The sequence below is a fragment of the Gorilla gorilla genome, chromosome 23 (genome assembly GCF_029281585.2).
Source record: "Gorilla gorilla gorilla isolate KB3781 chromosome 23, NHGRI_mGorGor1-v2.1_pri, whole genome shotgun sequence".
NCBI classification, from domain to species: Eukaryota; Metazoa; Chordata; class Mammalia; order Primates; family Hominidae; genus Gorilla; species Gorilla gorilla.
In genome coordinates, this window is record NC_086018.1 from 18,956,297 (window position 1) to 18,972,516 (window position 16,220).

General features: G+C 54.8%; 1 protein-coding gene and 2 non-coding genes across 3 annotated transcripts; 1 reads left to right on the forward strand and 2 right to left on the reverse strand.

Annotated features, from left to right (window-relative positions):
- The first annotated feature begins 5,159 nt into the window (after positions 1-5,159).
- LOC115931910 (RIMS-binding protein 3A-like) lies at positions 5,160-10,866 on the forward strand. Its single transcript, XM_031005353.3, has one exon. It carries the CDS (start codon positions 5,268-5,270, stop codon positions 10,173-10,175), a length of 4,908 nt encoding a protein of 1,635 aa, XP_030861213.2. The 5' UTR covers positions 5,160-5,267; the 3' UTR covers positions 10,176-10,866.
- A 153-nt stretch (positions 10,867-11,019) lies between these two features.
- On the reverse strand, positions 11,020-11,102 carry LOC115932007 (small Cajal body-specific RNA 18). Its single transcript, XR_004068396.1, has one exon.
- Positions 11,103-11,187: 85 nt separating this feature from the next.
- LOC115932010 (small Cajal body-specific RNA 17) lies at positions 11,188-11,330 on the reverse strand. The gene has a single exon (XR_004068399.2).
- Positions 11,331-16,220: the final 4,890 nt, after the last annotated feature.

The window sequence follows — 16,220 nt, forward strand, 5'->3', positions numbered from 1 at the left end:
AGTGTCTTTCCCCATCCACTTCCTGCATACCTCCTCCCAACAGGCCTATGGTATTTCTGTTTTATTTATTTTTATTATTATTGTTTTTATTTTGGGGGGTTGGGTTTTTTGTTTTTTTGGTTGTTTGAAACAGGGTCTGGCTCTTTCGTCCAGGTGGAAGTGGAATGGCACAATCTCAGTCCACTGTAACCTCTGCCTCCCAGGCTCAAGGTATCCTTCCGTCTCAGCCTCCCAAATAGCTGGGACTACAGGCGTGCACCACCATGCCAGGCTAAATTTTGTAATTTTTTTATAGAGATGCAGCCTTGCCATGTTGTCTAGGCTGGTCTTGAACTCCTGAGCTCAAGTGATCTGCCCGTCTCAGCCTCCCATAGTGGTGGGATTACAGGCACGAGCCGTCACATCTGGCCTGTTGTTAATTTTTTTTTCTTTTTTTTTTGACTCAGACTCTCGCTCTGTTGCTCAGGCTGGAGTGCAATGGCATGATCTCAGCTCACTGCAACCTCCACCTCCTGGGTTCAAGCAATTCTCCTGCCTCAGCCTCCCGAGTAGCTGGGATTACAGGCACCTGCCACCATGCCCAGCTAATTTTTGTATTTTTAGTAGAGACAGGGTTTCACCATATTGGCCAGGCTGGTCTCAAACTCCTGACCTCGTGATCCGCCCACCTCGGCCTCCTTAGTGGGATTACAGGCATGAGCCACTGTGCCTAGCCTATTAATTTTTTTATTAGCCAGGTGTGGTGGCTCATGCCTGTAATCTCAGTACTTTGGGAGGCCGAGGCAGGTGGATTGCTCGAGGTCAGGAGTTTAAGACCAGCCTGGGCAACATCGTAAGACCCTATCTCTACAAAAAAAAAAAAAAAAAAAAAAAAAAGCGAAAAAAAAAAAGAAGAAAGAAAAGAAAAATTAGCCGGGCATGGTGGTGCTAGCCTGTAGTCACAGCTACTCAGGAGGCTAAAGTGAGAGGATTCCTTAAGTCCAGGAGGCGAACGTTGCAGTATGCCGAGATCACGCCACTGCACTCCAGCCTGGATGACAGAGCAAGACCCTGTCTCCAAAAAATAAATAATAAAACAATTTTAAATTTTATTTTATTTTACTTTTTTTTTAGAGATGGAGTCTCTCTTTGTAGCCCAGGCTGGAGTGCAGTGGCATGATCATTGCTCACTGCAGCTTTGAATTCTTGGGCTTAAACTATTCTCCCACTTCAGCCTCCCAAGTAGCTGGGGCTACAGGCACACGCCACTATGCCTGGCCTTTTTTTGTTTGTTTTAGAAACAGGGTGTCACTATGTCTCCCAGGCAGGAGTGCGGTGACTCACTCATGGCTCACTTCAGTCTTGCCGTCCCAGGCTCAAGCAATCTTCCCACCTCAGCCTCCCAAGTCTCTAGGAGTACAGGCATGCACCACCATGCCCAGTTAATTTTTGTGTTTTTTGTAGAGGTGGGTGTCATGTTGCCCAGGCTGGTCTCAAACTTCAGAGCTCAAGTAATCCACCCATCCCCCCCTCCCAAAGGGCTGGGAATACAGGCTTAAGACACCATTCTGGGCCACAATTTTTTTATTTCTCTTTGAGATGGAGTCTCTCTCTGTTGCCCAGGCTGGAGTGCAATGGCACGATCTCAGCCCACTGTAACCTCCACCTCCTGGGTTCAAGCGATTCTCCTGCCTCAGCCTCCCGAGTAGCTGGGATTACAGGCGCGTGCCACCATGCCTGGCTAATTTTTGTATTTTTAATAGAGACAGGGTTTCACCATGTTGGCCAGGCTGGTCTTGAACTCCTGATCTCAAGTGATCCACCCACCTTGGCCTCCTAAAGTGCTGGGATTACAGGCATGAGTCACGGCGCCCAGCCTACAAAAAAAAAAAATTTTTTTTTTTTTTGTGATGGAGTCTTGCACTGTCACCCAGGCTAGAGTGCAATGGGATGATCTCGGCTCACTGCACCCTCTGCCTCGCGGGTTCAAGCGATTCTCCTGCTTCAGCCTCCCGAGAAGCTGAGACTACAGGCGCCCGCCACCACACCCAGCTAATTTTTTGTATTTTTAGTAGAGATGGGGTTTCACTATACTGGTCAGGCTGGTCTTGAACTGCCCAAAGTGCTGGGATTACAGGCGTGAGCCACTGCGCCCAGCCAGCACAGGAGTTTTGACCTGCTCCTTTTCATTTTCCTTTTTCTTTCTTTTTTTTTTTTTTTTTTTTTTTTTTTTGAGATGGAATCTCACTCTATCGCCCAGGCTGGAGTGCAGTGGTGCCATCACAGCTCATTGTGACTTTGACCTCACCTTGCAGGCTCAAGCAATCATTTCATCTCAGCTGGAAATGCAGACTGGGTTTCGCTCACTCTGTTGCCCAGGCTAGTCTCAAACTCCCGGGCTTAAGTGACCCTCCCATCTCAGCCTCCTGGGTAGCTGGCACTACAGGCATGCACCAGCACGCCCAGCTAAAATTTTTTTTGTAGAGACAGGGTCTCTCTATGATGCTCAGGCAGGTCTTGAGTTCCTGGGCTCAAGTGATCCTCCCACCCTGGTCACCCAAAGGGCTGGGATTACAGGTCTGTGCCACCATGCCCGGCCCAGCCTGCCCTCCTGACCTGACAGTTGAGGCCCTACTGGAGACTGCAGCAGGGCATCCAGGCTGTGAAACCCCACCCACCAGCTCTGCCTCAGTTGCCTATGTGCCCTGGCAAGCCAGTGGCTCTCACTGAGCCTCAGGTTCTCTTCCGTAAAACAGGGCTGTGATGAAGATTCTCTCAAGATAGTCCTCCCTGTGGCTACCATGTCCAGGAGCCCAGCACCAGTTCAAGGCTAAGGCCATCCCTGCATCTCACCTCCCCTTCCTCTCACATACACACTACATCTGCCTCACCTCTCATAAAGAACATCTGGGCTGGGCACGGTGGCTCACGCCTGTAATCCCACCATTTTGGGAGGCCAAAGTGGGCGGATCACAAGGTCAGGAGATCGAAATCATCCTGGCCAACATGATGAAACCCTGTCTCTATTAAAAATACAAAAATTAGCTGGGCATGGTGGCGCATGCCTGTAATCCCAGCTACTCAGGAGGCTGAGGCAGGAGAATCACTTGAACGAGGGAGTCGGAGGTTGCAGCGAGCCGAAATCGTGCCACTGCATGCCAGCCTGGTGACAGAGCAAAACTCTGTCTCAAAATAAAATAAAATAAAATAAAATAAAATAAAATAAAATAAAATAAATAAAGGGCCATGCGCGGTGGCTCACGCCTGTAATCCCAGCACTTTGTGAGGCCGAGGCGGGCAGATCACAAGGTCAGGAGATCGAGACCATCCTGGTTAACATGGTGAAACCCCATCTCTACTGAAAATGCAAAAAAAATTAGCCAGGCCTGGTGGCGGGCACCTGTAGTCCCAGCTACTTGAGAGGCTGAGGCAGGAGAATGGCGTGAACTCAGGAGGCGGAGCTTGCAGTGAGCAGAGATCGCGCCACTGCACTCCAGCCTGGGCGACAGAGCGAGACTCCATCTCAAAAAAAAAAAAAAGAACATCTGGAGCCATAATTCCCAATGTTCTTGTTACTTGACACTGCCTAAAGGCATGTTCTGTGGGTTCCGGGGAAACTGATTTGAAAAACTTGAGTGTTGTAAAGGAGGGCCATAAGCTGAGTGAACACAGCAGTTGTGAGAGATCCCAGGTGCTTCCTGGGGACAGGGAGATACGACAGACCAAGAAGCCAAGGGGCCTCTGATGTGACTTCAATATCAAGGTCTTGTCGGGCACAGTGGCTCATGCCTGTAATCGCAGCACTTTAAGAGGCCGAGGCGGGTGGATCACTTGAGGTCAGAAGTTCAAGACCATCCTGGCCAACATGCTGAAACCCTGTCTCTACTAAAAAGTACAAAAAATTAGCTGGGCATGGTGGCTCAAGCCTGTAATCCCAGCTACTTGGGAGGCTGAGGCAGGAGAATCTCTTGAACGTGGAAGGTAGAGGTTGCAATGAGCCAAGATTGCGCCACTGCACTCCAGCCTGGCGACAGAGTGAGGCCCCATCTCAAAAAAAAAAAAAAAAAAAAATCAATGTCTCGATGCAGACTGCCAGGTATCAGGTGTCCATCCATGTCTCCCAAAAGCCACTTGGCACCAGGAGCAGACAGGAAGGGCAAAGAGGAGCCAGACTGAAGCAGGGCTTCTTAGCTCCCAAGCCACACAGGTGGCCACCAGTCAGAGAGGCAGTGTGTGTGTGTGTGTGTATTTCTTCAGTTCAGTGTGTGTATGTATGTTTCTTCTGCAGCTCAGTGTATGTGTGTATTCCTTCAGCTCAGTGTGTGTGTGTGTGTGTGTGTGTGTATGTATGTATGTTTCTTCTGCAGCTCTATGTGTGTGTGTGTGTGTGTGTGTGTTTCTTCTGCAGCTCAGGATGCCTCCAACATTTCTGCTGAAGCCTCACCCTCACTCCTGGCCCATCCTGAGGCCTCTACCTAAGATGCCAATGAGTAGCCCAGACACTGGGGCTCCAGCGTTTGTCACCAGGTGGTACCTGGATGTGGGAGGTAGACAGGCCAGATGGCCAGTTTGGGCAGTGCCCCTCATGCCTATCTGGCCCTGGGTCCCTATGCCACCTTGCTGGGGAGGGTCTTTTCGCTTACACCTCCTCTGAGCCGACTCTGCGCAGTAACACAAATGTGTATCAGGCACATCCTTTCCCCAAAAGGTGGATGACCAGTTGGGTGATCAGGGCTGTTAGGGGGCTGAAGGGTCCTGGGGAGTCCAGGTCTAGCCAAGTTGAGGCCTATCCTGCTGCATTTTCCAGCCACCTGACCCAAATACACCACCTGAACCCACGACCAGGTATGCCCACACCCCATGGGTGGCCTTAACACACACACCCTGCCCCTTTCTCCAAGTACAGGAGCAGCAGCCCAGACTTCCCTCAGGGCACCGCGGCCTGCTTGGGACTGCACAGTGCCTGGGAGGGTGCCTGGGGAGGGTCACAAGGGACTTGGTGCTAGAAGCAGGAAAAGTGTAGGGACCGGAAAAGCCCCCGTGCATCCTGGAAGGGACATGGGCCAGTTTGAGCAGGGGTGTGGGAGTCCAGCCCTGGCCTTGCCAGGTGGAGAGGCGCCTGGGCCAGACATCCGCGGCAGGAGGCGGGGGAACACGCCAAGAGGCGGAAGGGGCACGCGGAGACCCCCAGGGGGCGCCGGAAGGGGCGCGCCGGGCGGTCGGCGGCGGCCGTTGGCGAGCTGAGGCCTGCCAGGCGAAGTCTGGAGACCAGCCGGGCCGCGGCCGCAATGGCCAAGGACTCGCCCAGCCCCTTGGGCGCGTCGCCCAAGAAGCCGGGCTGCTCCAGCCCCGCGGCGGCAGTGCTGGAGAACCAGAGGCGGGAGCTGGAGAAGCTACGGGCGGAGCTGGAGGCGGAGCGGGCAGGCTGGCGGGCGGAACGGTGGCGCTTCGCTGCCCGGGAGCGCCAGCTGCGTGAGGAGGCCGAGCGGGAGCGGCGGCAGCTGGCTGACCATCTGCGCTCCAAGTGGGAGGCACAGCGCAGCCGGGAGTTGCGTCAGCTGCAAGAGGAGATGCAGCGGGAACGCGAGGCCGAGATCCGGCAGCTGCTGCGCTGGAAGGAGGCCGAGCAGCGGCAGCTGCAGCAGCTGCTGCAGCGGGAGCGCGATGGCGTGGTGCGCCAAGCCCGGGAGCTGCAGCGCCAGCTGGCCGAGGAGCTGGTGAACCGCGGCCACTGTAGCCGCCCGGGGGCGTCCGAGGTTTCCGCGGCGCAGTGCCGCTGTCGCCTGCAGGAAGTGTTGGCGCAGCTTCGCTGGCAGACTGACGGCGAGCAGGCGGCGCGCATCCGCTATCTGCAGGCGGCGCTGGAGGTGGGGCGCCAGCTCTTCCTCAAGTACATCCTGGCGCACTTCCGCGGGCACCCGGCTTTGTCGGGATCACCGGACCCCCAAGCTGTGCATTCCTTGGAAGAACCGCTGCCCCAGACCTCCAGCGGCTCTTGCCACGCCCCCAAACCCGCCTGTCAACTCGGATCTCTAGACAGCCTGAGTGCTGAAGTCGGTGTGCGCTCCCGCTCGCCAGACCTGGTGTCCTCTGCGTGCTCCAGCTCCACGCACGCCAGCTCCCTTGATTGCTTCGCACCTGCGTGTTCCCGCTCGCTTGACAGCACCCGGAGCCTCCCCAAGGCCTCCAAATCCGAGGAGCGGCCCTCCTCACCAGACACCTCCACCCCTGGCTCCCGGAGGCTCTCGCCGCCACCATCGCCACTCCCGCCGCCACCACCACCATCAGCCCACAGGAAACTCAGCAACCCGCGGGGAGGAGAAGGCTCTGAGAGCCAGCCCTGCGAAGTCCTGACTCCCTCACCCCCGGGCCTGGGCCACCAAGAGCTGATAAAGCTGAACTGGCTGCTGGCCAAGGCGTTGTGGGTGCTGGCGCGCCGCTGTTATACCCTGCAAGAGGAGAACAAGCAGCTGCGGCGTGCAGGCTGCCCCTACCAGGCAGACGAGAAGGTGAAGCGGCTCAAGGTAAAGCGCGCGGAGCTGACCGGGCTCGCGCGGCGCCTAGCTGACCGCGCCCGCAAGCTGCAGGAGACCAACCTCCGGGCCGTGAGCGCGCCTATACCCGGCGAGAGTTGCGCCGGCCTGGAGCTATGCCAAGTCTTTGCCCGCCAGCGCGCTCGGGACCTGTCGGAGCAGGCGAGCGCGCCGCTGGCCAAGGACAAGCAGATCGAAGAGCTGCGGCAGGAGTGCCACCTCCTGCAGGCGCGTGTCGCCTCGGGTCCCTGCAGCGACCTGCATACTGGAAGGGGCGGCCTCTGCACCCAGTGGCTCAACGTCAGAGACTTAGACCGCCTGCAGCGCGAGTCCCAGCGGGAAGTGCTGCGCCTGCAGAGGCAGTTGATGCTTCAGCAGGGCAACGGCTTCAGCAGGCCGCCGCCTGAGGCTGGCGGCCAGAGCGCAACCTGCGAGGAGGTGCGACGGCAGATGCTGGCGCTGGAGCGCGAGCTGGACCAGCGGCGGCGCGAGTGCCAGGAGCTGGGCGCGCAGGCGGCCCCGGCGCGGCGACGTGGCGAGGAGGCCGAGACACAGCTGCAGGCGGCGCTGCTCAAAAACGCCTGGCTGGCGGAGGAGAATGGGCGGCTGCAGGCCAAGACCGACTGGGTGCGGAAGGTGGAGGCTGAGAATAGCGAAGTGCGCGGCCACCTGGGCCGCGCGTGTCAAGAGCGCGATGCCTCCGGCTTGATCGCCGAACAGCTGCTGCAGCAGGCGGCGCGCGGGCAGGACAGGCAGCAGCAGCTGCAACGCGACCCGCAGAAGGCCCTGTGTGACCTCCATGCTTCCTGGAAGGAGATACAGGCGCTCCAGTGTCAGCCTGGTCACCCTCCTGAACAGCCCTGGGAGACCAGTCAAATGCCGGAGTCCCAAGTTAAAGGTAGCAGAAGGCCTAAGTTCCAGGCACGGCCTGAAGACTACGCAGTGTCACAGCCCAACAGAGACATACAGGAGAAAAGGGAAGCCTCCCTCGAGGAGAGCCCAGTTGCCCTTGGGGAGTCAGCCAGTGTCCCCCAAGTTTCAGAGACAGTCCCTGCCAGCCAACCTCTGTCCAAGAAAACCAGCTCCCAGTCAAACTCCTCCTCTGAGGGGTCGATGTGGGCCACCGTGCCATCCTGCCCTACTCTGGACAGGGACACAGCCAGTGAGGTGGATGACCTGGAGCCTGACAGCGTGTCCCTGGCCCTGGAAATGGGGGACTCGGCGGCTCCTGCTGCCCCCAAACTCAAGATCTTCATGGCTCAGTATAACTACAACCCATTTGAGGGGCCCAATGATCACCCTGAGGGTGAGCTGCCCCTCACAGCTGGGGACTACATATATATCTTCGGGGACATGGATGAGGATGGCTTCTATGAGGGGGAGCTTGAGGATGGCCGGCGGGGGCTGGTGCCCTCCAACTTCGTGGAGCAGATTCCGGACAGCTACATCCCAGGCTGCCTGCCTGCCAAATGCCCTGATCTTGGCCCCAATCAACTCCCAGCGGGGCAGGATGAAGCTCTGGAGGAAGACAGCTTATTATCTGGGAAAGCCCAGGGAGTGGTGGACAGAGGGCTGTGCCAGATGGTCAGGGTGGGCTCCAAGACAGAAGTAGCAACAGAGATCCTGGATACCAACATGGAAGCCTGCCAGCTGGGCTTGCTGCAGAGCATGGGGAAGCAGGGCCTCTCCAGACCCCTTCTGGGGACCAAAGGGGTGCTCCGTATGGCTCCCATGCAGCTACACCTGCAGAATGTCACAGCCACATCAGCCAACATCACCTGGGTCTACAGCAGCCACCGCCACCCCCATGTGGTATATCTTGATGACCGAGAGCATGCCCTGACCCCAGCGGGCGTGAGCTGCTACACCTTCCAGGGCCTGTGCCCCGGCACGCACTACCGGGCGCGGGTGGAGGTGCGGCTGCCATGGGACTTGCTGCAGGTGTATTGGGGAACTATGTCCTCCACCATGACCTTCGACACACTCTTGGCAGGACCTCCCCACCCACCGCTGGATGTGCTGGTGGAGCGCCATGCCTCGCCAGGTGTCCTGGTGGTCAGCTGGCTCCCTGTGACCATTGACTCAGCTGGGTCCTCCAATGGAGTCCAGGTCACCGGTTATGCTGTGTATGCAGATGGGCTTAAGGTTTGTGAGGTCGCCGATGCCACTGCTGGGAGCACCCTATTGGAATTCTCCCAGCTACAGGTGCCCCTCACGTGGCAGAAGGTCTCAGTGAGAACCATGTCACTCTGTGGTGAGTCCCTGGATTCAGTGCCGGCTCAGATCCCCGACGACTTCTTCATGTGTCACCGATGGCCAGAGACTCCACCCTTTAGCTACACTTGTGGCGACCCATCCACCTACAGAGTCACCTTCCCCGTCTGCCCCCAGAAGCTGGCACTGGCTCCTCTGAGTGCCAAGGCCAGCCCCCACAACCCTGGAAGCTGCGGGGAGCCCCAGGCCAAGTTCCTAGAAGCATTCTTTGAAGAACCCCCAAGGAGGCAATCCCCAGTGTCCAACCTGGGCTCAGAAGGAGAATGTCCGAGTTCAGGGGCTGGCAGCCAAGCCCAGGAGCTTGCAGAGGCCTGGGAGGGCTGTAGAAAGGACCTGCTCTTTCAGAAGAGTCCCCAGAACCACAGGCCACCTTCGGTCAGTGACCAGCCTGGGGAGAAGGAAAATTGCTACCAGCACATGGGCACCAGCAAAAGCCCTGCTCCAGGATTCATCCATCTACGCACCGAGTGTGGGCCCAGGAAAGAAGCGTGTCAGGAAAAGGCTGCCCTTGAGAGGGTACTTCGGCAAAAGCAAGATGCCCAAGGGTTCACACCTCCCCAGCTGGGCGCCAGCCAACAGTATGCATCTGACTTCCATAACATTTTGAAGGAGGAGCAGGAGGCACTGTGCTTGGATCTGTGGGGCACAGAGAGGCGAGAGGAGAGGAGGGAGCCTGAGCCCCACAGCAGGCAAGGACAAGCTCTGGGGGTCAAGAGAGAGTGCCAGCTCCATGAGCCCAGCTCGGCACTGTGTCCAGCTCCATCCGCCAAAGTCATCAAGATGCCCAGGGGTGGCCCCCAACAGCTGGGGACGGGGGCCAACACTCCAGCCAGGGTCTTTGTGGCCCTCTCTGATTACAACCCCCTGGTGATGTCTGCCAACCTCAAGGCTGCAGAGGAGGAGCTGGTCTTCCAGAAAAGGCAGTTGCTAAGAGTGTGGGGCTCTCAGGACACCCATGATTTCTACCTCAGCGAGTGCAACAGGCAAGTGGGCAATATCCCTGGGCGCCTAGTGGCTGAAATGGAGGTGGGGACAGAGCAGACTGATAGGAGGTGGCGTTCTCTGGCCCAAGGGCACCCGCCTTCTGTGGCCCACCTCGAGGACTTTCAGGGGCTCACCAACCCCCAGGGTTCCTGCCTGGTGCTCCAGGGGAACTCCAAGAGACTCCCACTGTGGACTTCAAAGATCATGATAGCAGCTCTGGACTATGATCCTGGGGATGGGCAAATGGGGGGCCAGGGGAAGGGCAGGCTGGCGCTGAGGGCAGGAGACGTGGTCATGGTTTACGGGCCCATGGATGACCAAGGATTCTATTATGGAGAGTTGGGCGGCCACAGGGGCCTGGTTCCTGCCCACCTGCTGGATCACATGTCCCTCCATGGACACTGAGCAAGCCAGGTAGTGGCCTCTGGCTGCTCACACCCTGCCAGAGGAGAAGCAAGCGTTCAGACCCTCACACCAGCACCCCTCCTCACCACCATAAGTAGCATGTGCTCCAAGTGCCACTGTCTTAAACTGATGATAGTCCTTAAGCGTCCCCTAGGCTCTGAAAGTAGCAGGACTTAAGCCTGAGTTATTTGCAAAAGCAAACACAATAAGCCAACCCCTGAGAGTCTGAGAAGTCATTTCAAAGTTGCTGATAACTATGGCAGGTATATGGAGAAGCGCCTTTTTCTGTGGCCAATGTGTGTTTTGTCTAGGCGGTTAAGGTTATCTATCCATTGCCTTGTACGAAAGTCTCAAGAAAAGTCTACATCTTAAAAAAAAAAAAAAGCATTCTGAATGTTATTTTTGGGATGTGAGGGTGATCTGGCTGCGACATGTGTCACCCCATTGATCATCAGGGTTGATTCGGCTGATCTGGCTGACTAGGCGGGTATCCCCTTCCTCCCTCACCACTCCATGTGCGTCCCTCCAGAAGCTGTGTGCTCAATGAAAGAGGATGACCATCCCCGATAGAGGACGATCGGTCTTCAGTCAAGAGTATAAGAGTAGCTGCGCTCCCCTGCTAGAACCTCCAAACGAGCTCTCAGAATGTTATTTTTCTGTCTTATGTCCAACCCCTCATTAAAATGTTCATAGAAAAAACATATTTTAGAAGTTGAAGCACAACCAAGGAAACATGAGCCTGGCTTTCCTCCCTCTCACTTCTGCGCATTGGGTCTGCAAGGGCTACAGAAATGTTTTCCTGGCTGAGGAAGGGAGGGTGCACCCTTCTGCTTTTTTTTTTTCCTGGCTGCAATCTATTCCCAGAACACATTCCATCACATGGTTCCCAGAACTCAGATTGTGCGGTGGCCACGTCATCACTGGCTGGGGCTCACAGTCACAGCAGCAGAGGCCTCCCTAAACCTCCCTCTCCTCTAGCCCCACCCGCTGTCCCCTGCTCCTCATGCCCCCATGCTGTGTCCCCTGGCCTCACTTCCGTTGCCATGTTTTCATAATCCTCTCAGGCTCTGGGCAGCAGCGCTGCCCACAGTAGGACCAGATCATATAAGGAAAATACTGCAGGCTCATCTTGGGGCTGCACTGGGGACCTGAGAACACCTTATCCTACTGTACATGCTGCACCTCATCTGACACCAGCTTCTCTGCTTTGCCCAAGGTCCCTAGGCCCTGAATGCTTACTTTTTAAGGTCAGCCTGGCTCAAGATATGCTAGTTTGGCTGCAGAGGGTCCTACTAAGAGCCAGGACTGAGGAGCAAGGTCCAAAAATCTCCCCTGGGCCACATCTTCCCCGAGGGCATCCCCGCAGGGAGGCCGTGTGCTGCTGAGCCCTTTGCTAGGAGTGGGTAGTCAGTGTCTCCCAGATGACGATCTTGCTTCATTCAGATAGCTTTCGTAGCTCACTGCTTTTCTGAGTCACTTCCTGTGAGGGATCACCTTGGGATGGCATTTCTTTTCCTTTTTTTTTTTTTCTTTGGAGACAGAGTCTCGCACTGTCACCCAGGCTGGAGTGCAATGGCACAATCTCGGCTCACCGCAACCTCCGTCTCCCGGGTTCACACAATTATCCTGCCTTAGCCTCCCCAGTAGCTGGGATTACAGGTGCACACCACTACACCTGGCTAATTTTTTGTATTTTTAGTAGAGACAGTGTTTCACTATGTTGGCCAGACTAGTCTCAAACTCCTGACCTTGTGATCCGCCCGCCTCAGCCTCCCAAAGTGCTGGGATTACAGGCGTGAGCCACTGCGTCTAGCCTTCTTTTCCGGTTTTTTTTTTTTTTTTTCTTGAGATGGAGTCTTGCTCTGTTGCCCAGGCTGGAGTGCAGTGGTGCAATCTCAGTTCACTGCAAGCTCTGCCTCCCGGGTTCACGCCATTCTCCTGCCTCAGCCTCCTGAGTAGCTGGGACTACAGGCACCCGCCACCACGCCTGGCTAATTTTTCGTATTTTTAGTAGAGACGGGGTTTCACTGTGTTAGCTAGGATGGTCTCGATCTCCTGACCTCATGATCCGTCCACCTCAGCCTCCCAAAGTGCTGGGATTACAAGCATGAGCCACCGCGCCCGGCCCTTTCCTTTTTTTGAGACAGAGTCTTGGTCTGTTGCCCAGGCTGGAGGGCAGTGGCACAATCACAGCTCACTGTAGTCTTGAGCTTCAGGGCTCAAATGATTCTCTCACCTCAGCCTCCCAAGTAGCTGGGACTACAGATGTGCACCACCACACCTGGCTAATTTGGTGTGTGTGTAAAAGCAGGGGGTCTCACTGTGTTGCCCAGGCTGGTCTCAAACTCCTGGGCTCAAGCAATCCGCCTGCCTCAACCTCCCAAAGTGCTGGGATTACAGGCCTGAGCCACCACACCTGATGCCTGGCTAATTTTTAAATGTTTTGGTAGAGATGGGGTCCCACTATGTTGCCCAGGCTGGTCTGGAACTCCTGCGCTCAAGTGATTCTCTTGCCTTGGCCTCCCGAAGTGCTGGGATTACAGGCCTGAGCCACTGCACACAGAGGGCATTTCTTTATTTGCCCCATTTTGCAGAAGAGCTTCCTGAGGCTCAGAGAGGCCCCTCATCTAAGGTCACATCATGGCTCAAAGTCACCTCCTCCATAGACTCCCCAGGCTGCCCCTCTGGGAGGGCAGCAATGAGGGGCGGTCTTTACCCTTCTCTCCTTCTCTTTGATACCCTTTTGCTTCCCCACGTCCAACAACACTGTCAGAGGAAAGACACTTCCAGAATACCCAGGTAAAAAAAAAAAAGAGACAATAAGGGAAGGACACTGCCTTCTCCGGTGTCGTCAGAAATGACTGAAAGAGGCCGGGCGTGGTTGCTGACGCCTGTAATCCCAGCACTTTGGGAGGCCAAGGTGGGCAGATCACGAGGTCAGGAGATCGAGACCATCCTGGCTAACACGGTGAAACCCCATCTCTACTAAAAATACAAAAATTAGCTGGGTGTGGTGGTGGGTGCCTGTAATCCCAGCTACTCGGGAGGCTGAAACAGAGAATTGCTTGAACCCCGGAGGTGGAGGTTGCAGTGAGCCAAGAATGCGCCACTGCACTCCAGGCTGGTGACAGAGCGAGACTCCGTCTCAAAAAAAATAAAAATAAAAAATCACTGGGCATGGTGGCCCGCGCCTATAGTCCCAGCTACTCCGGAGGCTGAGGCAGGAGAAATGCTTGAACCCAGGAGGTGGAGCTTGCAGTGAGCTGAGATCGTGCCACTGCACTCCAGCCTGGGCGACAGAGCGAGACTCTGTCTCAAAAAAAGAAAAGGAAGGAAGGAAGGAAGGAAGGAAGGAAGGAAGGAAGGAAGGAAGGAAGGAAGGAAAGAAGGAAGGAAGGAAGATTAAATGTCAATGGCTCATACTTGTAATCTCAGCACTTTGGGAGGCGAGGCAAGGCAAGTGGATTGCTTGAGCACAGGAATTCAAGACCAGCCTGGGCAACATGTTGAAACCCCGTATCTATTAAAAATACAAAAATTGGCCTGGTATGGTGGTTCACACCTATGGTCCCAACTACTCGAGAAGCTGAGGTGGGAGAATCGCTTGAGCCTGGGAAGCAGTGGTTTCAGTGAGCCAAGATTGAGCTACTGCACTCCAGCCTGGGTGACAGAGTGAGACCCTGTCTCAAAAGAAAAATAAAATAAAATAAATGACAATGTAAAGGCAAATTTTGTCTATAACAACATCATAATAGGACATTGAATTATTACAGTGCAGTTGTTATAATTAAGTTTACAATAGAATATTCATGGCTGAAACCCAGACAAACTAAAATCACCAACTGCTTACAAACCATAAAGATCAGTGCTAGCAGTTGTTAGCTTACTAGTGAAAACCCAAATAGGTAAGGCTTTTTTTTAGCAGTGAATCTCTGCTCAGTGAGGACCTGGGCACCCTCATTTTTTTGAGTCTTGGTATTTCTTTCCATCTGAAAGGATGGAGCGGACGTGTGGATCCCCAACGTTTTCAGTTCTTCCACCTGGTCCTCATTCTGTCATGGCGTGATCATGGCTCACTGCAGCCTCAACCTCCAGGGCTCAAACCATCCTTCCCGCTCAGCCTCCTGAGTATCTGGAGGCATGCGCCACCACACCCAGCTAATTAATGTGTGTGTGTGTGTGTGTGTGTGTGTGTGTGTGTGTGTGTGTGTGTAGAGATGAGGAATTCTCGCTATGTTGCCTAGCTTGGCTCCAACTCCTGGCCTGAAGCCATCCTCCTGCCTCTGCCTCCCATGGAATAGTTGATTTTTTTGTTGTTGTTTTTTTGAGATGGAGTCTCACTCTGTCACTCAGGCTGTGGTGCAGTGGTTCGATCTTGGCTCACTGCAGCCTCCTGGGTCCAAGCGATTTTCCTGCCTCAGCCTCCTGAGTAGCTGGGCCTGCAGGTGCATGCCACCACGCCCAGCTAATTTTTTTTTTTTTTTTTTTTGAGACAGAGTCTCACTCTGTCACCCAAGCTGGAGTACAGTAGTGTGATCTCGGCTCATTGCAACCTCCGCCTCCCGGTGCAAGTGATTCTCATGTCTCAGCCTCCCAAGTAGCTGGGATTACAGGCATGCACCACCACACCCAGCTAATTTTTTGTATTTTAGAAGAGACGGTGTTTCGCTATGTTGGCCAGACTGGTCTCGAACTCCTGACCTCAGATGATCTACCCGCCTGGCTCCCAAACTGCTGGGATTACAGGTAGGAGCCACTGCACCTGGCCTATGGGATAGTTTTCAATGCCTTGTCTAGCTACGGATCATTGAACATGTTGTATGCGGGGTAGACTGCAGCTGCAGGATCTGTACCAGGGTGTTGGTGAAGACGCAATGGGGTTGCCCCAGCGTCCTTGAGAAAGACTACCACCTTGTGGTCGGGCGCGGTGGCTCATGCCTGTAATCCCAGCACTTTGGGAGGCTGAGGCAGGTGGATCACGAGGTCAGGAGTTCGAGACCAGCCTGGCCAAGATGATAAAACCCCGTCTCTTCCAAAAATATTTTAAAAATTATCTGGGCGTGGTGGCTCACGCCTGTAATCCCAGCTACTCAGGAGGCTGAGGCAGAGAATTGCTTGAACCCGGGAGGCAGAGGTTGCAATGAGTCAAGATCATGCCACTGCACTCCAGCCTGGGAGACAGAGTGAGACTCTGTCTCAGAAAAAAAAAAAAAGCAAAAACCTACCACCTTGCACTTCGTTCAACAGAGTGTCCAGTTGCTCCACAGAGCCTGCACTCCACAGGCTGCCGCCACCTGTGCCACACTCACAGCAAAGCAGAGTTCCCACTGCTCAGTCCAGGGACCTGCTCAATCCTGCTCGCTCACTGGAGCCCTTGACGGACTGGGACCTCGGCTGGCAGGTCCTTGGCTTCCTTCCCTTAGCATAATGTCCTTGAGCTTCATCCATGTTGCAGCATGTGTCAGAATTTCCTTCCTTTCATGAATAATTGTTTAAGGCCAGGGTGGTGGCGCAAGCCTGTAGTTCCAGCACTTTGGAAGGCCAAGGTGGATGGATCGCTTGAGCCAAGGAGTTGGAGACTAGCATGGGTAACATGGCGAAACCTCATCTCTATTATTATTATTTTTATTTTTATTTTATTTTATTTTATTATTATTTTTTGAGATGGAGTTTCACTCTGTCGCCCAGGCTGGAGTGCAATGGCACGATCTTGGCTCACTGCAAGCTCCGCCTCCCGGGTTCACGCCATTTTCCTGCCTCAGCCTCCCAAGTAGCTGGGACTACAGGCACCCATCAGCACGCCTGGCTAATTTTTTGTATTTTTAGTAGAGACAGGGTTTCACCATGTTAGCCAGGATGGTCTTGATCTCCTGACCTTGTGATCTGCCCGCCTCGGCCTCCCAAAGTGCTGGGATTACAGGTATGAGCCACCGTGCCCGGCCTATTATTATTACTTTGAGACACAGTCTTGCTCTGTCACCCAGGCTGGAGTGCAGTAGTTCCATCTTGGCTCACTGCAACCTCCGCCTCCCAGGTTCAAGTGAT

Coding starts and splice junctions, on each gene's coding strand:
- LOC115931910 (XM_031005353.3), top strand. CDS start 5,268: ATGGCCAAGGACTCGCCCAGCCCCTTGGGCGCGTCGCCCAAGAAGCCG.